The 20,739-nt window shown below is 28.8% G+C and overlaps 1 protein-coding gene and 1 long non-coding RNA gene across 2 annotated transcripts; one reads left to right on the forward strand and one right to left on the reverse strand.

The window, feature by feature from the left end:
- The first annotated feature begins 3,544 nt into the window (after positions 1 to 3,544).
- Positions 3,545 to 9,572, forward strand: LOC114175283 (transcription factor MYB124-like). The gene is made up of 13 exons (XM_028060063.1): positions 3,545 to 3,828; positions 4,324 to 4,542; positions 4,649 to 4,695; positions 4,798 to 4,854; positions 4,969 to 5,041; positions 5,706 to 5,761; positions 5,858 to 6,037; positions 6,115 to 6,293; positions 6,422 to 6,567; positions 7,125 to 7,255; positions 7,333 to 7,535; positions 7,780 to 7,925; positions 8,948 to 9,572. The coding sequence occupies exons 2-13, from the start codon at positions 4,408 to 4,410 to the stop codon at positions 9,056 to 9,058; spliced, it is 1,464 nt and encodes a 487-aa protein (XP_027915864.1). The 5' UTR covers positions 3,545 to 3,828; positions 4,324 to 4,407; the 3' UTR covers positions 9,059 to 9,572.
- On the reverse strand, positions 7,406 to 12,123 carry LOC114175284. The gene is made up of 5 exons (XR_003602808.1): positions 11,992 to 12,123; positions 9,716 to 10,292; positions 8,922 to 9,383; positions 7,832 to 7,941; positions 7,406 to 7,517 (listed from the first exon to the last, which is right to left on the reverse strand). It is a non-coding gene; the product is annotated as an uncharacterized LOC114175284 (long non-coding RNA).
- Between the last annotated feature and the right edge of the window lie 8,616 nt (positions 12,124 to 20,739).

Below are 20,739 nucleotides of genomic sequence, written 5' to 3' on the forward strand. Positions count from 1 at the left end.
TTAAAATTATTTTTTATAATTTAGGGAAACTATTATATCCTATATTTAAGTGGTATTTTGCTTCTTTAAAAAAAGAATATTGTACTACATTTTCTACGATAGATATCCAACACATATGATATAAGTCATCGAGATAGTCATAATTAGGGGTTGCAAAACGGGTTAGTCCGATCTATTTTTGCCTGATCGTCATTGGCTTGTCAAAAACGAGTCAGGTCGAGTTGACTTATCACAAAAAATCGGGTTAGATAATGAAGTCCGTCCTGTAGCAGGACGGTTTGACGGTTTGGCCCGTCATGTTTTTTCTTCACTTCTAACACATATAAGCTAAACGATAATGTAGAGTAACCACAATCAAAGGCAAAAATTAGGGCAACAAGTCAAGGGCAAAAGTCAAGGCAACAAATTAGGGAAAAATCAGGACAACAAATCAAAGGTAAAAAAACCATTAGAACAAAATCATAATTCATAATGCATATAGAGAAACGTGTTGGCGTGGTGTTTCGCACGATTTGATGCAGGTGTTGGCGTGGTGTTTGTCCTTGTTCATCTGGTGTGCATCACGGTGGCTTCGTGGTGGTTACCGTGTGGTGAGATGGGATTTGCTTCAGGTGAGATGTTGTGAGGAGGTCAATTTACTTCGTGGTGAGCATGCGATGCAGGTGTGCTTATGTGTGGGTTGTTGGCAAGGAGAAAGGAGAAAGCTATGGTGGTTTACGGTGTGGTTAGTGTACGTTCAATGGTGGTCTAGCACTGCTCTGCGAGGCCTAGTGGTAGTTCAGCTTGGAGGAGATGAACTACGATGGTCCGATTGCGCCTTGCCATGTGGTGTGCGTTATTTTGTTGTTGCTTATTTTGAAGAAAAGTAGTGCAATATAGGGTTTTCCTTTATTTACTCACGTATTGGCAGGCGAACCTGTTCCACCTGTCCTGCAATTCAACATGTTAGTGGGCTAGGCAAGCGAGCCATGTCAGGATGGCAGGTTAGCTCGTCGGCTCTAGCCCACTTTGCCACCTATAGTCACAAGATCATAAAATATATACCCAACACATATGATATAAGTCATCAAGATGATAGTCACAAGATCATAAAATCAAAGTGTCACCATTGCACAACAACATTGTGTTGCCCTCGATCAACTAAAATTTTCTAAGAGAAACTCATTTAGTAACCTAGATTGGATGAAATAAATAATCAATTTCAAATGTGATGTATTTTCTTTGGATAGTTTTATAGTTAAGTCCATGTAGTAGTACTTTCCTTATAACATTCAATATGACATGTGTAAAATTACTTTTTACATCAGGGTCAACTACAACAGTTTTGGACCCAAAGTAGATACTACCAATATAATAAGTATAACACTTTTTACCTTGATTAAAGAACAACCAATGTAATATATGACATTAATTAAAGTGAAAAAAAAATCTTCAATTCATCTCCCTCGGACACACACCATCACACATAGAGAGGAGGGGGCACACAACATCTTTTATCATTCGTCATCCTCCATTCTCCCTCTCCCATTCATTCAGAAAGCACAACAAAAAAGAACCAAAGATTACAAAAAAATAATGGTTTTCATAACAAAAAAATAATCTTGCACAAAAAGGCACAATATCAAAAGCAATAATCGAAATCTAAATCCTAAAGTTACAATTTATTTGGTTACTAGAAGAAGAAACCAAAGATCCACCTTCTTGTCACCTGTGACTACCTGAATAAGACAATCACATTCCTAATATATATATATATATATATATATATATGAAAGGGTAATTTCTTAAAATTTTCAAATCGAAGTAAGAAACTAAAATAACCCACACTTTGATGAGGTGGTGCATTTAGCATGAACTAAGATGGACAGATAATAAGGCATACGAGACCATTAAATTTCAATGCAAGCCTTTATACTAACTTGTTATTAGGTCATATACATTCTCACGTGTCCTTAAAATTCACAGTTTTCCTGTGGGGTCATGTATTCTGATGCATCCTTAAAATTCACAGTTTCCTACGCACTTCATTCTTACAATACAGCTGTGTATGATGTCGTCTAAAATGTTTGTTTGACCAAGCGCCTGTAACTGATAAATCATAACTGATTAATTTCATTTCAGATTAAAAAATAATATCATAGTTAAAAAGGAAATATAAATTTAGGCAATTTCAGTGCTGTATTTATTAATTATATTGAATGCTCAAAAAAAAATTATAAATAATTAAAACTGAGATTATGAATAAGATGTTAAAGTTTATAAATTCGTAAAACCGTAGATTTTACTTACTACCACGACAAAGACAAATTATTAAAATAAAATCTTTTAATTTTATCTGTCAATTCTTCATCAAACTTAAACTCAAACTTAAACTTACAAAATTAGTCATTTCTGAACTCTTCATGATCCTTACTCAGATCCTATATCTATATAAGATCTTAAGGATGTAACATAAAAGAGTGTTTTATTTTAATTGATTGAAATTCACCAAAGATGATGGTGTAATGAAAACACCCTTTATTTTTAGTTAAATTTAATTTATTTTTTAATTAAAATTTCATTTATTAACTTTAATTATATTTTATTTTAATTAACTTATTTAAGTAGATAAGTATTGGATGATGTTGTAAATGAAAGTACCAATAAATACATTTTTAATTATATTAATTATTAATTTGATTAAAAACAAAAGAAAATTTTATTTATACTTATTTTTAATTGGACGGTGGTACGACTCATAATAATACACATAACAATTAATTTTTAATTATATTAAATTTTAATTAAATTTAAGTTTTATTTGAACTAAATACGTTCATCTAAGAATATAAACAAATGATAATAAGAAAATAAATAACGATTTATATTATTTTACAATTTATTTGATGATTATGTTAATTTGATTATATTACAATCATACATGAGATCTAACTCATGAATATTATATAAAATTATAAGATTTTACTATTTAAATACCAAATTTAACAATAATTTTCACATCATTAATTATATCACATAATTTTCACAAATGTTATCATGATATAGATTATGGCGACAAATTTCTTTTTATCCAACAGCCTTTCAATAAAAATAACCAAAGTCTTAACAAAACACTTTATTTAATATATGGAGAGAAGGAAATATAATGAAAGGTATGCCAAAAAAATTAAACAATAGGTAGGTAACCAATTAAAAAGATATAAAATTTTTATGTATTTAATTATTAAAAATATTTAATAAAAACTTCACTACAAATATTGAAAGAAAGAAGAGATATAAAAGTTAATTAAAGGAAAGAATAGCCGTGTGATGTGTAGTGGCGTAGGGAGAAAGTATGCCACAATAACCCACGAGACCATTAATAAACACTGAAGAATGCACGTTAGGAGCTGCACCACACCACAAGTCTTCTCATGGAATTCAGCGTTTTATTCAAACTTCCCTCATACCCGCGCACTAACCCCAAGTATCCGTTTATTTAAAACTATTAAACAAATACATAAAAAGTATTAATTAATCTTAGGTTTTGCATTCACTCGCCACTCCAATTTTCTATTCTCTTTCTTTCTTGTAAGAAAAGAGAACCACCCAACTAAGAGGGTGTGTGACCGTTTTCAAAAAAGTAAGAGAGAGAAACAACTGAAAAACAAAAACAACCAAGTAACTCAGACACTCACAGATCAACATTAGTACTTTGGTCCAAAAAGACTCATTTCACTCTCCACACTGCTCCTCATACCACTCTCTCTACTATCTCTGCTTCCTGCTATCAGTTTTCCTCTTTATCCAATAATACGTATCACAAATCCAAACGTAGTTGTATTTGAGGTATTTGTCAATTTGACCCTTTCTTTTACTCATTTGGGTATGTTCCAAGTTCATCAATTTGTTTAGATCCCCCACCATTTCTGGGTTATTTGTTGCATGCCAGTACTCCATGAAATAAATAGGTAGTTGGTACTTTGTTGGGTTTGGATAAAAATAAGATTTTGATCCAATCCCATATACCCCTTTTAAGTATTTTTCATTACCCATTATCTATCTCTCTTTTTCGTCTAGCTCTGGCTCTCTAATTTTAACATTGGATTGTGTTTTCCTGTTTTGTTCTGCCTTGATCAATGATGATAATAGCAATTTTATTTTCCCTTTTTCAATTGAATACCTTTTCGTGAGGGCTTTTGGGAATGTGATTTTTTCTTATTAAGGTGTAAAGGTGGATATGAAAGAGAAGGGAGAAGTGATGGTTTCGCTTTTTCTTTCTCTTTTCTTTTTCAATTTTTTTGCAAAACATAAAAGCTTCTAATTATAAAGCTTTGTCTTCAGCATGCAAGTTGGCCGGTTCAGGCAAAAGAAGGAGCGTCAAGAAGAGAGGGACGCCGATAGAATAATCAGCACTCTCTGAGATAAATGATGCCGCAAGATTTGAAGCAGCATCATAATGAAGAGTCCACGAAGAAGGAGCACAGTGAAGAATCTAAAAAGAAGGAGCACAATGAAGAATCTAAAAAGAAGGAGCGTCACATTGTGACTTGGACTCAAGAGGTGTTTCTTTCTCTCTTTAGCTGTCTACATTTATTTTAATTGTTCTGTTTACTTGCCAATATATATCATTTAGTTAGTTCTAATAATGGATAAGAGAGTTTTTCAGGAGGATGATATACTAAGGGAGCAGATTGGTATTCATGGAACTGAAAAGTACTCATTCTTCTTTACTAATTCTTCTTTTGTGATACACTACTTTTTCCTTCGTTGACGAGTGACATTAAAGGGCTTTGTATTGCAATTAATTATATGCAGTTGGGCAATTATTGCATCTAAGTTTAAAGATAAAACGACAAGACAGTGCAGAAGAAGGTGACTCTTTTCAATTGTCTACAGTTTCTTAATTTTGATGTTCACTGATTCAAGAGATCTGTTGGGTTCTTTGTTACTACTATTCTGATCCTTCTATTACTAATCACATTTCAGATGGTACACATACTTGAATTCTGATTTCAAGAAAGGTGGATGGTCAGCTGAGGAAGACATGCTCTTATGTGAGGTAATGATGGTCTCTGTGTACAGTGGGAATTAACAAGCTTATTTTATGATGAAGCATATGGACATTTAAAAAATTGGAGTTCATGTTTTCCCTCTTGTTGGAGATGTTGAATAGTAGTATGATTAAATTAAAAGATACAAGTGAGAGACAATTCTTAACTTGCAAGTTAAATTTGTAAAGTTGAATTAGGCCTAAAACCCAAATTTAAAATGATGCCAGAGTTTATCCTATCATGTTGTTGAGTTTATCAGGCCACTTGCTATTGAGCTATTGTTGGACTATCCTCAAAGTCTTGCAAACTTCACAGTCAAGATATCTAGTCTTCAATGTTAGGGAGTGTGGTGGAGATTCACATTGACCAATAACATGACCAAGTTTTGTTTATAACTGGGTAGATTTCCATTTACAAGTTGGTTTTATAGGAGTGAGTTATGTCCAAAGCCACATTGTAAGACTTTTTTGTCGTCATTGGCCAGAAGACAATCTATTGATGAACTTAAGCACCGAGAATCAACCTAGCCTACTGTCAGAAGTTGGTTACAACCAAATCAACCAAGATCTCATATGTATATATGCATACTTTCGCAGATAACATCAACTAAACTTCACTACACATGAATAAATGAGGCATTTGTGATCATATTTCTTGCCATTTTCTCTGTAGGCTCAAAAAATATTTGGTAACAGATGGACAGAAATAGCAAAGGTGGTTTCAGGCAGGTAACCAAAAGTTGATTCTTTTCTTCTTGAGTGCATGCGAAAATATGATAGCCATTTTATTAATGGTTAATATATAATGCAATGCTTCCTGTACAGAACGGATAATGCTGTGAAAAACCGTTTCTCCACACTCTGCCGAAAGAAAGAAAAATATGCAGCATTAGCAAAAGAGAACAGTACTTCATACATCAATTCAAATAACAAGAGAATTATGTTCCAACAGTATAATAATGTGGATACAACAGCTGAATCTGGAGTACCTATTAAAAAGATGAGGTACTGTATACTCTATTTATCAAAATACTCAAATTGTACTTAGACAAGTGTTAACATGTTATCCTATGGCTATATAGGAGGGCCCATATCCCTGATGATGCAGAAAAGAGCAAATTTGGAGACCGATCACATTTACGAAATGGAACTCCAATAAATCAACAGCAAAGAGCACCATTGGCAGTATTAGCTGAAAACTCTCATAATTCAAACAACTTGCCAGATCAGCGGCATGATTGCAATCCCAAGTTTAATTCTGGTAGTTATCTTTGGAACTTGATTCATGAATAGTAAAACTTGAACAGAAAACATGATATAATTAATATATTCAGCAAACAAAACTTCGGCCATCCTCTCATTGTAAGATGGTTTATCATGCTTCTGCAGCCCAAGATGACCAGATTCAAGGAACATTTCTCAAAAGGGATGACCCAAAGAGAAGTGTGTTGATAGAACAGGCAGAGTTACTAAGTTCACTAGCTCTAAAAGTTGATACCGAAAACGTGGACCAAAGGCTTGAACACACTTGGAAGGTGAGGCTTTATAACTTCTTCTAAACTTGCTTAAGTCTTGAATATTGAACACTTTTTATTCTTCTTTAGAAAATGAACTACTTTTTGTGATGAGTAAAGCCCTAAAAGTGCCAGTTATATCCTTCTAAGTTAGCATCAACAAGATGCAACTTGTCGTGCTAGCCTATTTACAAAAAAAAGAAATTGAAAGTCGTTTGACATGTATCTTTGTTTCGTTCTATAGCACCCTGGTAAGCATTAAAAGCTAATTGAAAAGGTTTAGGCATTGCTTGCTCCTATAGTTTCTTGACTAAAATATTTGCAATTTATGTTATGAATCTGAAGCATTTATTTACAGGAAAACATGAATCAAATCAGTTGTTAATCTTCCCAACGAGAACTCTGAAATAGTTTCATAGATCACTTTGCTAGCGTGTATTCAAGTATTGGAAACTCAGCTTGATTTTATGATACCAATCACGAGCTGATATGTCTTTTCACTTGACCATATAAATTTGATAAATCTTATTCTTTTACACAGTGTGTATTCATCTAACACTTGTTTGAATTGATGGCAGATTCTTCAAGAGTTTCTGAACCGAAACAAAGAATCAGACATCCCTTGTCACAAGATTCCAGATTTACAGCTTGTAGATAAAGATATTAAGGACTTGAAAAGCGGTAATGAGGAAGGCCAGGCTTGTTGGAGGTACATTAAGATCTTTAAAGCTATTGCTTCACCTGTGGCCTGTGCGAAATGTCTAATAGTTTCTGAATACGTTCTAGGCAAGTGGAAAAATACGAAGATTCTCCAGGCAGTTCTGGATACAGTACAGAATCAACTTTCCTCGGTCAGTCAGCCGGTGATAATTCAGAGCACACATTACATCAAGATATTGGAACTGAAATGAAGTCTGAACAAGTTGGAGATGAAAAAGGAGTAGGCAGAGATGATAAAGGGGTTCTTTGTACTGCAAATGTTGATCAAGGTAAATAAATGGAAAGGATTGTTAATAAAATTTCAGTTTAGTAACAATTAACCACATATATGATAGATTATGTTCAAAGAGTTGATGAATAACCAGATAATAACTTAACCTCTTAAGTGTTTAGTTATTCCGGAGCTGGAAATTATATGAAGGCTTAGTTTTATATATTTTCTAAAATAAAATGCTTTTTTCAATATGCTAATACTGTAAATGGTAAGTGTTAATGTTATGTGTATTCTAGCAGAGATACTGCCATATTGTGAGGAACAGATAAACAGTGATGGGATTGTTTCTACCTCATCAAGATTGGAGTTCAGCTCCCCTATTCAAGTAACCCCTCTGTTCAGATCCTTGGCAGCAGGAATTCCCAGCCCACAATTTTCTGAAAGTGTAAGTCATCCGTGTGCTTTGGCATTGAACAATTTCAAGGCCAACAGAAAGATTATATCATTAATGGAGATAACTAGCATGATTATATATTACTAGTAATATGACATTAGGTAGGCAAACGAGGGAGCTTTTTAACTTAATGGCAGAGCTTGTTGAGCTGGGGAATTTTTGGGGGGAAGCTTATCAATGCACAGGTGACATGTTAAAGCGGTGAACGAAGTTGTTATATCTAGAAACTTAACATGATTAGTTGTTGGATTAATGGAATCGTTTCTTTTAATCTATCAATAATAAATAAAATAATGCTAGCATTTTATTTTTCATCCTCAATACTCGGAAGATGAAACCGTAGACACCTTAACTCAAGTGTTCCTAATATCATCTATTGCTACTTCTAAGTCCATTCAGGTTTAGATGAGCTGGGCTTTTGAAATGTTTAGGCAATCCCTACCTACAATTGTTGATGCTGGTAAAAGAGAGATAAATCAAGTATTTGGGTGGCATATAATGTGCTGGTAAAACTTATACAACTTATGTGTATATGGCATGGGGTTTTCTAAGAGAAGTTTGGATATTTTGGCATACAGACTTATACACATAATGATGTAACTGTAGGGTTTGTTTGGATAAAATTTTCCATAAACACTTGTAGGAGAAGAAAATGAGAAGGAAAGACAAACCGTAGAAAGCAAAATTAGTTTATATGAGTTAAAAATAATCTTTTTAGAGAAATCATCTGTTTGTCCTTATGGTATTGCTCATAGAAGTTAGAAGTGTTTCTGGAAAAGTTTATCCAATCAAACGCATACTAGTATATATTGGTGCTAGAAGTTAGGAGCTATTTTCTTGCAAATAACATTGAATTATTTGTCAAGATTAGTGGAAGCTGCTGTTGGGGTTTTTCTTTCACACATACATAGTTTTTCGTTGTTAATAGCACTTGTCTCTTTTTCTTCAAGTAATAGAATATATCGAAGCTTGACACTGAAGACTAACCTTTATTTTTACACTTGTTCTTTCAGGAAAGGAACTTCCTAAGGAAAACTCTAGGAGTGGAATCTCCATCCATCAACCCAAGTGCCGACTCATCTCAACCGCCACCTTGCAAAAGAGCCCTACTACCAAGTCTATGAACCATCTGAGATACAAATATTGATCCGTTTTGAATCCTACTTTCTCATCTGGAGAAAAATTACAGTTTCACTCTGCCTAAAGTTTTGAAAGGCATATGCTGCTCCCCAAGAATGTTATGATACATTCTTGCCGCCACCAACATATCTAACATCTCAAAAGTTACCTTTTTGAAACTTGCACATAAAATTGGATTGCTTAGTGTGTCATTCTTTGGTTTGTTTTTGTTTTGATATTGTTCTGGGTTTGTTTTTCTCCAATCCAGCAATCAGCATTTTGTCCGAATTCTGTACAGAGCTTGCTGTGTAATCAGTAGCATCCTGATTCCTGAGTGTGTATGAATACATTAGCATAGATAGAAGAGAGAGAAGAAACTTAACAGTGGGAACTTGGATTCTAATTTGTTGTTTGGAGTGTGCATAGGTTATTTAATAAATATTTTTCCCTTTTGCTTCTGATGATGTACTGAAACATAATCATAAGTGAGTGGAAATGCATTTTGGTTTGGTGTGCAAATACTGTTTCTGTTAGAATTCTCCAAACTAAGAATTTAGCACATTGACTTTCCTACCATCATATTCCAGGTAAACAAAAGAAAATGGTAAAGACAAATACCAGGAAGCATCATGAAAACAGAACAAGAAATGGAGAAAGCATACCTTTCTCTTTGATATGGTTTGTCATATAGTTACAGAATCAATTTGATGGAGGCAAAGCATACCTTTCTCTTTGATATGATTTGTTTGCCATGGAGCATGGTCTTGTGCTGCTGTGTGGAAAAATGATTCTACATTCACTGTTTTCTTATATTTAGCTACTAGGATAACAAGTTAATGGTTGGTGATGGTATACAGTAGCTGATAATGATGACAAGGCTAAAGCAGTTGGTAAAAGGAGAGGGAACGACCTACAAAATAAAGTGCATACCTTTGTTGTTAACTTTGGCCACCAAATACTCACTTTGACTCATTTAGATATTTTGGTCATCATTCATTTGAACCCTACTTTAGTCTTTTGAATCCAAAAAATCTCAAGATGGAAGATGAACTAAGGTTTTTTCTGGAAACTTACTTCTGTAAGTAAGCTTGATTTGAAAAACAGTTTATGATTAACAATAGAATAATAATAGTGTACCCAACAAGACCCAGAAACTTTATAATTTCTAATTCTTTACTTTTGTTCTTTACACCCCACTTATTGCAGCAATCATTGCTATTGAAATTTGAGCTTCCAGATCTGAAAGAAGAGTAAATCACATTCAAACTACAATCTTCATTTGAACAAAATCACGTTCAAATATTTAGCAGGGTTTCTTTAGCATTTATGTGACAAAAAAGAGAGCATACAAATAAATAGTGTATGCAGAATACAGTTTTGGCTCTGGATGCTGTAAAACTAACTGTCAATGTACATAGTCACTTGATAATTATAATTTATAGTACCAATGAACAAGAAATGAAGCATAAACTTGTAGGACCTATCTATTTCTGTTTATGTTTTTTGGTTTCATTCTAAATGTATAAAAGAGCTAGCACAGCTTTTCAATCAGTTATCTCTTTAAAAAAATACAACAATAAAACAACTTTTATTTTTCTTTAGTTCGTATGTAAATTGTTCGAAATAGGAAAGACATCTATGGAAAACATGTTTTCTATTTTTAAAATTCTGTTCTACACCAAACTATGGAAACCTTTTTTCTTTGCTGTATAAATTTTTAAAAACAGAACACTAATTGAAAACAAGAACAGTAAATACAGAAGTCAACCTCTCCTTAATTTCTCAAAAAAAGCATCTATCCAATTACATTGTTAAAATATCCTACATGTAAATCTAAATATTGGTATAACTACGGTTGAACTTGAAAAATATATAAGCTACAGTGACATTAACATTTGAATTCAACACACTTATGTTCCTAAGGTTTATGTTTTCTGAAATAAACCTGAAATTTCAATCAAAGCTTTAGGTTCATTACTTCAATTAATGTGGAAGTTATTGTTCTTGTCCTTGAAATGGTAGAGACCAAGTTAGTTTTCATTGAATACCCTAACCTTAAAAGTGGGACAAAATTTGAAGTTCAATCAACTCGTGCTTAGAGTTAATCACATTATGCCTTGGGTCCAAACACGTCCCCAGACTAGGATTTCTTGCCACTCTCATCACATAATTCATTCTACTTTATATAAGTGTGAACGATTATCAGAGTTCATAATACATTCCTTTATCTAGCCATCTCCTATATCAAGGCATACACTAACCACACCATCACCAAGAATTTCCCTCGAAACTCTTTCATCATCAACATTTCACATGTTATCTCAAAATAATTATCATCCCATTCTACACACATCAAGTACAAGTCAAAAAAAATGCCACACCATTCATGCATAGTTTCATACATCATATTTTTAACATTAACTCAATTAATCACAAGTTAAAATAAGGAATTAAAATTTTGTAGCAATTCTCGCTTAAGTTTGACTGGTCTCGCTTAAGCTAGAAAATCTCACTTAAACTATACTAATCTCGCTTAAGTTAGAAATTCTCACTTAAACTAGACTAATCTCGCTTAAGCTAAAAATTCTCGCTAAAATAACAGATTTTCACTAGTTTTAGTATGCAAAAACCAAAAATCCAAAAAAAAAACAACCATGAACATCAAACCCAACATTTTAAGCGGATTCAAGACTAAAAACTTACAAGACACTTAAAAAAGATTAAAGAATTCTAAAGTCCTAGCTTCCCTTACCTTAGACAGAGATTAACTCAATCAAACAAGTTCCAACAGTAGAGCACCGCAACACGACTACTTCTTAAGGAGTTGACAACCAAGATTAAGAAAGGAATAGTGACGCCATGACCACAAACATAATCAGGCCAAAACTTCGGACCAGAAACAAAACGGAAAAAGGGACGAAGGTTTAGTTCGACTTACATGGAGGAGGAGCATTCAATAAGCTCGGAGGAGGTCGTAGCTCAAGTCCTAGCAGAGCTTCTGTTTGACGAGGGGATGAAGAAAGTTGAACTGTTTGGAAAAAGAGAAGACAGAATAAGAAGTGAGTGGCTAGAAGGGAGGTCTTGGGATAACAAGTGGGCTGACCCTGAACCCTTTAATAACATCAGACCCAAAACGCTTTTAAGACATAAATGGGTCTTACAAATATAGTATTACCAAATAAAATATAAAAAAATGCTAAAATATTTAAAAATAATGAATAATTAATTAAAATATAGGAAAAAATTGGAACTACAAAACTACGAAGACATGAAAATGAAACATAAAAAAGATATGCTAAAGAGGTTTAAAATAGTGAATAGTTAATGAAATTATTAGAAAAAGTAAATGAAATATTTTGAAGCAACAAAATTATGAACACGTGAAATTAGATATAATTTGTACCTAAATATTTTGTAAATAGTTTTGAACCTATTTGAGTACAGGTTAAAAGTTCTAAATTAGTAAAAGTAACTAAAATTATAAAGGTGGAAAAATGTGAGTTATGGTGGTATTATGAAATAAAATTTAAATAATTTTAAGTAAAAATTTTAATTTTAATTTTAAAGTGTAACAAACTCCAATTTCCTCTCTTTCTTTCAATTTCTTTTCTCTCAATAACCACCTTATAGCTTCTACTATACATTTTAAGTGATTTCTTCGGAGTGAGATGAGTTAAAAATAGAGACTAAAATGTTTAAAAATAATGAATAATTAACAAAAATATTAGGTTGAAAAATACAAATTTTGGGAATTATACAAAATTATGAACATATAAAATTATATATAATTTTATACATGAATAAAATACTTTTTTAAATATTTTTGTACATATTTGAACGTAGGTTAAAAAATTTAAATTAAAAAAAATAACTAAATTATAAAGGTAGAAAAATGTGAGTTGTGTTAGTATTATCAAATAAAATATAAAAAAGAGATGGTAACATATTTAAAAATAATGAATTATTAATCAAAATATTAGGAAAGAAAATTGGAACCACAAAATTACGAAGGTATAAAAAAGGAAATATAAACGAGATACTAAAAATAATTAAAAATAATTAAAAATAATTAATGAAATTATTAGGAAAAGAAAATGGAAAATTTTGGAACTACAAAATTATGAACACAAGAAGTTAGATATAATTTGTACCTAAATATTTTGTAAATAGTTTTTTACCCATTTAAATGTAGGTTAAAATTTTAAATAATTTTAAGTAAAAATTTTAATTTTAATTTTAAAGTATATCAAACTAGAATTTTTTTTTTCTCTTTTATCTGTTTTTGTTTTTTCTTCGTCACCGTCTTCTACCTTTTAGCTATACATCTTAGCATCTTAGCGTGATTCTTCACAGTGAGATTTACTTTGCAAAACAGAATAAATGAGAGCAAGATGAAGTTTAAGCATAAGGTTACTATGAGGTGTGTTATGTTTTGCTTCAAGTTTTCTTTCAAAGATTTGTGAATTTCTACTTCAAATTACTCAAAGTATGGTCCATCAAATTGTAATTAGTTAATCAAAATTGATCAATCAATAGTATCATATTTTATGATATTATTAGATAAAGTGACATATTAAGTAATTGTGTCACATCCTAATCCAATACTATTAGCTAACATATTATTATTGTACAATTCTACTAAATATTCAAGTAAAATTATTTATTTGTGGGCATTATTATATGATGTTTTAATTTATCTTTTATGGATCTCATGGAGCTCCATCATTGTTAAAGTTTTTACTTTAATGCTTGCAAGAGTTTTATAAGATCTCACTCTAAAAATATATTTCTTTATAGAATCAAAATACAATTTAAACAAGTTGATTTGACATTTAAATTATTAGAACCAAGCCCATTTGTAATAAAAAAACAAGTTAACAAAACATTAAACAAAATAATCTATCTTCTCTTTCTTATCTCTATTTAAAAGACAATTTTTTATGTTTGATTTTTACCATTCACTCTATATTCTTATTTTCCTTGAGAATGAGTACAGAATCCTAACTTGTGAGCAAGAAGAAGCAAAATTAGGTTTTATGGTTAGGTGGAGATAGAGTGTCTAGTGCTTCTATTAAATTAATAAAATAATTTTGGATATAAACATAATAATTGTCTTCAGAGATTAGAGACATTATCTGACAAATGTAAAATTTAAAAATATTTATATGATAAAACCTATTTTAATATTATATATATTTATTTAAAATTAAAATTTTAAAATTTTAAAATTTAAAAAAAAGTTAGTGGAGTGACATCAAATCAGCTAGAATATAGTAAGGGTATGGGCAAAACGAGTGAAATTGAACAGTTTTTGACACATAAAAATAAAAGTTGACTTTTGTGTTGTACGGATATTTTCAAAGTGCACCGTATTACCTACTTAGAAACCTTGAACATGTGTGCCTCAAATGTTATATATATATATATATATATATATATATATATATATATATATATATATATATATATATATATATTATCAATTATATTTTTACCTTTATCTAATTTTAATTGATTAATATATTTGTTATAAAAGTGAAAATGAAAAATGTATACATTTACTGTGGACTGAAAAAAATTGACTGCTCTTAGATTTTGAATACAAGTAATATAAAAAGTTTAATTACTACAACTGGGTGAAATAGTTAAGTTGCGAATCATTTAAAAAGCAATATTAATATAAATTTTTAATATAATTATTATATAAGTCAACATAATAATTTATAATTGGATGATAGTCGCTTTGTAAATGCATTTTATTTTCTCTAAACTTAATCCCATGTATATATTAGTATTAAATATGAATAAATCTCACTTAATCTTCCTTTGCTTAATGTAATCACCTCCAAAATGCTCTTTTATTTCATAAGATTGTATTTTCATAAACTCCTTCTATGTTTTTACCAAAGTTCCAACAAAAGGCAATATAAAAAACAGTTGTTAAATAAATTAAATAGTATTAATCAATCCTATTAACTAACATAATTTTTTTTGCTTATATTTAAAACCAAAAGGAGTACAATAAAGTTTTTTATAACTATCTTATCATGCATGAGTAATACAATTATTGTATTTTCTAGTTTCAGTATAAAAAAACTTTAAATGGAAGAAAAAGGAGGAAATAAGTATCATAATACACATGTTTTAGAAATGACTTATTTAATGTATACATTGCCTTAAACACGTGTTTCCTTCATATAAATTAAGGTTAGATTTGATGGGACAAGCTTTTCGGCATAATAATTATAAGGTTAAAATACTCCGTTGGTCCTCGTTTTTGTTGCAGAATTTCAATTTGGTCCTCGTATTTTTATTAGTCTCAATAAGGTCCTCATTGTTGTAAATTAGTATCAATTAGGTCCTTTCCGTTAGTAGATAACTAACACCGTTAAGTAGGTGCCACGTGTCAGCTCCTCGTTTTTTTGAATTTTTAAAATTTTTTAAAATTTTTTAAAATTTTTTTAAATTTTTTTAAAATTTTTTTAAATTTTTTAAAATTTTTTTTTATTTTTTTAAAAAAAATATTTATGCCACGTGTCACTTTTGTAGTGTGCCACGTGTCAATCTAATATGGTGACACATGTCAAATTAATGTATGAATCTCAGTTTGGTCCTCATATTTGTTAAATTGATTTGATTTAAGTCCCAATTTTTTTAAAAAAATTTTAATTTTAGGCACTCCAAATTTAGACCAAATTTTACTTTTATATAATGTGATGATTATTTTTATTAAAATTGATATTTTTATTAAATATTTTAATAATATTAATTATATTTAATATTAAAATTTTAAATATGTTTATTTTAATTTTTTATAAAATTATTTTAAAATTTTACATTTGAATTTATAAAATTGTTATTTTTAAGCCAACTCTAAAATATTGTTGATATTGAATATTATACAAATATTCCGAATATAAATTTATTAATCTATATATTTATAATTTTAAAATAAAATTTAAATAAAGTTTAATGTAAAATATAAATTTAAATAAATTAAATGTTGTTAAAAATATGTAATAGAAATATCACTTGTAATAAAAGTATCATCATTATATTTATAAAAAAATTAAATTTGTTCTAAATTTGGAGCACATGAAATTAAAATTATTTTAAAAAAATTTGGGACTGAAATCAAATCAAATTAATAAATATGAGGACCAAATTGAGATTCATACAATAATTTGACACGTGTCACCATATTAGATTGACACGTGGCACACTACAAACTTGACACGTGGCATAAATATTTTTTTAAAAAAATATAAATTTTTTTTTAAAAAAAATAAAAATTAAAAAAAAGTAAAAAAATTCAAAAAAACGAGATCTGACACGTGGCACCCACTTAACGGTGTTACTTCTCTATTAACGGAAATGACCTAATTGATACTAATTTACAAAAATGAGGACCTTATTGAGACTAATAAAAATACGAAGACCAAATTAAGATTCTGCAACAAAAACGAGGACCAAAGGAATATTATAAGGTTTCATAAATAAACTCCTTTCTTTAAGTTAGTTAATACATCTTTTAATTATTCATAATTATTTTGGAAAAAGTCTACAAAAATTTCTGGTTTTTCTTATTTAAATTAGAATTTTGAGTTTTGTTAATAGTGATTTTAATATTTTTCATGGACTCAAAAAGTTATAAAGAAAAGATAATTTTATCATTAAGGTTTTACTTTACGATACTAATATTAGAAAAGACTGGAATTAACTTTAAAACTTAATGTTTTAGAGAACTTATATAAACCAAAATACTTCTTTTTAACAGTAAAGATTATTAGGTATAAAAAAATTAAAATTGATGAAAATAGAAAAGGGAATTTATTTTTGGATAAAACATATAAAAATACAAATTATATATAAATTTTGACATTTACTGAATTATAATTTTCACATAACATTTTATTTACCATAAGAATGTTTTCCCTAAATTTGCCAAAAGTTTACTGAGATTTTTCTATTTTAAATTATTATTAGATAGTATTGTATAATGTGAGTCTTACATCATATAAATTTGATGGGTCACAAAGTAAATTTATCTAGAAAACACAACATTAAGTTCAACTCTTCTCTCAAATGCAATCTCTTAAAACAATAAATTTTTGTATTTTTATTTTTAATGATGTTCAATTTTCTTAGAGATCAAAGTGAGACTTTTGTATTCAATTAAATTTCCAACAATATTAAGTAAAATTCACCTATAATATGGTTTATTATTAAAAATAATACGTTAGGAAAAAGGTCACTAAATACTTTCGTTCTGAAGTTATTAAAAGTTAGAAATATTGATTCTAAAATAAGTTTATATAATTAATGCAGTAAAAAGGTTTAGAAAAATTTAATAATATGGTATTTATTTAACGTTCTTTTATCAATTGATTTATGTGGACTCTGGTAAACCATGCTTTTGATGGATTTACAGATGCAACTCAAGATTCCTTAAAACCAAGGTACATAAGACAAATCCCTTTTAAATAGTGTACTTATGAAACTCTCACATATGAATATATTCTCTAAGAATAAAATTGTGAAGTTAAAGTTGATAATTTAAGAATTGAGTTGAAAAATAAGCCATGTACACTAAACACTCACCAAGTTATTATATACTTTTAATTAATATTTATTTGTTAAGTTATAGACAAATTTTATTTGACAAAGATTGAAATATATATAAATTTGCATTTTCTAATAAATTTCAATCAACAATAAAAAGGGTTTTCTTTCCATTTTTTTCTTGCCACTTTGAAATGAAAAGCTTTTGACTTTTCCTTAATCAATAAAAGCATCAGGACTTTGTTTGGTTTTGTGTGGTCATCTATATATTCCTTTGCCCCCACACTCTTGAACCTAGACACTCTTTCATTGACTCCCTTACTTCCAAATTCTTCTAAAGGAAAATAAGAAAATAAGAATATAGAGTGAATGGTGAAAATGAAACATAAAAAAAATGTCTTTTAAATAGATATAAGAAAGAGAAGATGGATTATTTTGTTCAAAATGGTTAATCTAATGTTTTGTTAAGTTGTTTCTTATTACAAATGGGCTTGGTTCTAATAATTTAAATGTCAATTTAACTTGTTTAAATTGTTTTTTATTTTAAAAAGAAATATATTATTAAAGTGGGATCTTATAAAACTTTTGCAAGCATTAAAGTAAAAACTATATGAAGTGTTAAGAATGATGTAGCTCGATGAGATCCATAACAAATGAATTAAAACATCATATAATAATGTTCACAAATAAAAATAATTTTAATTGAATATCTAGTCAACTTGTGTGATAATAATATGGATATACATAATCCTCAAGAATGATTAGCACAAAGATTGCTCAACTTAAATGTATAATATGCTATTCTGAACATAGAGTAATTAAAGGTACACACATTCAAAAGAGTAAAATAATGTGACATGTACGAGAGTTCCAATAAGATAAAACGTAACAAACTCAATATATTCACCGATCAATATGAACTTTTCAACATTAGATAAACAATAACTACATGTAATTTGAAGCCTTTTATGGTATGCATCAATTACTTATAAAAGCTTATTATATGTTTGCAAAGAATGTTAACATTTTTTTCTCTTACAAAAGGGTCTCAATGAAAGAATAACTATGAATTTTTTAAATTAAAAAAAAGAAGCAAAAGACTTCCTTCAAGATTAATTTCATATTAATATCAAAATTTTCATTAATAAACACATGTGACGATTAACTACCTTAACTATTAACAAAGTTAAAAAAATTAAAATTAAAGTTTTGGTACTAACACTGTAATTTTTTTTATTGTACTCAAAACAAAATGTCAATTACTTGTTGTACTAAATTGATTCTTTATCCAATAAATTTATCTCAATTTTTTTTTTCATTACATAAACAATCAATTCAAAATTATCCATTATTTAAATTTATTTTACACTCATTCTCAATAAAAATACAATCAAGGACAAATTAATAATTCATTTTCTAACAAAATTATTTTTATTTATTTTGCAATCACATCAATCATATTTATTACAAACTTTTCGTTTAGTTTTTATTCAAATTCACTAACTTTTTATCAATCTAAATAACCTTGTTTTTCACTCTCTTTTTCCTCCTTTCTTTCCCTTCTCACCCAAATAAAGCGGTATTGTGCTTGTTTCCGAGCTAAGAAACACACAAAAATATTATGGTAAGACAAAGTTAACAAAATGAGGTGATAAAGTATTAAAATTGCTAAAAACAATTGGTATGAGTGAGGAAATTTCTTTGCAATTGAAAAAAGATTTGCGTATAAAATATATAATGGATTACATTTTTCAACATAATAGATTATATTTTAATAAAATCTATTATATTTTTCAAAATAATTATAAATATATTTTATTATAATAAAATAAACTAGTTTAAAACACGTGCATACACATGATCTCTATTTGTTTGTATGCCTTTTTAGATAGTAAATATACATTATATTAGAAGAAAAAGATTGAGGAAAGAAACAATAATTATTTTGAAGAATAGAAATGTTAGACGATGTAGAGAAATATAAAGAGTGGATGATCTAAAAATTCACAAGTTACACCATCCAAAAAATGTAAAAGGAAAAGATCTAAAATTAGAAATGTTAATCAATGCAAATAAATGTAAACAGTAAACTCTCTAAAAATAGAATTGCTAGATGATGCAAAATTGTAAAAAGTAAGCAATCTAAAAATACATAGGATAGACCATGCAGAAAAATGTAAAGTAGTTATTGAACAGATTGACGTAATGTGTATTGGACTAATGTAATATGTGTTATTAGACTTGTCTAATCAATTTATAGATAAACTCGTCTAAAACACATTCTCATACTCGTCTAATCAATGTATGGAATGACTTGTCTAAAGATTTTGCTACACTTGTTTAGCCAATTTATAAAGAGACTTGTCTAATCAATGTATAAAATGACTCGTCTGACATTTTTTACTACGCTCATCTAATCAATGTATAAATATACTCGTCTAATCTATGTTTTGTTAAATTCATCTAATGTGTATTTCTAGACTCGTATAATGTGTACTGGTAAACTCGTATAATCTATGTATGAACAAACTTATATAATGTATGTTCCTAGACTCGTTTAATCAGTATACGAATAGACTTATCTCTAATATGTGTATAGAGAGTCTTGTCTAACTAATGTATGAAATGAATGGTATTTAAAAGTACTAAAAGTTATATACTAAAATCATACATGGTATTTTTTTTATATATTATTTTAAAGGTTATATACATTTTTTATTTAAATGAATTTATCCAATAAATATCAATGATTTTTTTCAAACTTGAAGTTTTACTTTCTTAAATAAACTACTATTTGTCTAACTTTTTTTAACAACTTTTTTGGATATGTAGTTTTCACATAATGAAATATTTGTTAATTATTGAAATTAAAATTTATATAAATTAAATTGTACAAAAAGTAAACATAATCCCATAAATATTAAAATAAATAATAATAAATAAGATAAAACTGTAAATAATAAAAATATATATTAAAATATAAACAATAATAGTAAAATTTAAATAAATTATAAGTTAGTTAAACTGGTTTATAAAGTTAAATTATAAAATCATATAATTAGTTTGTAATACATTAAAAAAGTACTTTTGTGTAACTTTCATTTATTTCTACAAATATATATGT

This window comes from Vigna unguiculata, chromosome 3 (assembly GCF_004118075.2).
Source record: "Vigna unguiculata cultivar IT97K-499-35 chromosome 3, ASM411807v1, whole genome shotgun sequence".
Taxonomy (NCBI): Eukaryota; Viridiplantae; Streptophyta; class Magnoliopsida; order Fabales; family Fabaceae; genus Vigna; species Vigna unguiculata.

Excerpts from the sequence above, each read along its gene's own strand:
- LOC114175283 (XM_028060063.1), top strand. The coding sequence starts at position 4,408 with ATGATGCCGCAAGATTTGAAGCAGCATCATAATGAAGAGTCCACGAAG. Across the intron at positions 7,256-7,332 it reads GAAGGCCAGGCTTGTTGGAG|GCAAGTGGAAAAATACGAAG; the intron begins GTACATTAAGAT and ends AATACGTTCTAG. Across the intron at positions 7,926-8,947 it reads GCCCACAATTTTCTGAAAGT|GAAAGGAACTTCCTAAGGAA; the intron begins GTAAGTCATCCG and ends TTGTTCTTTCAG.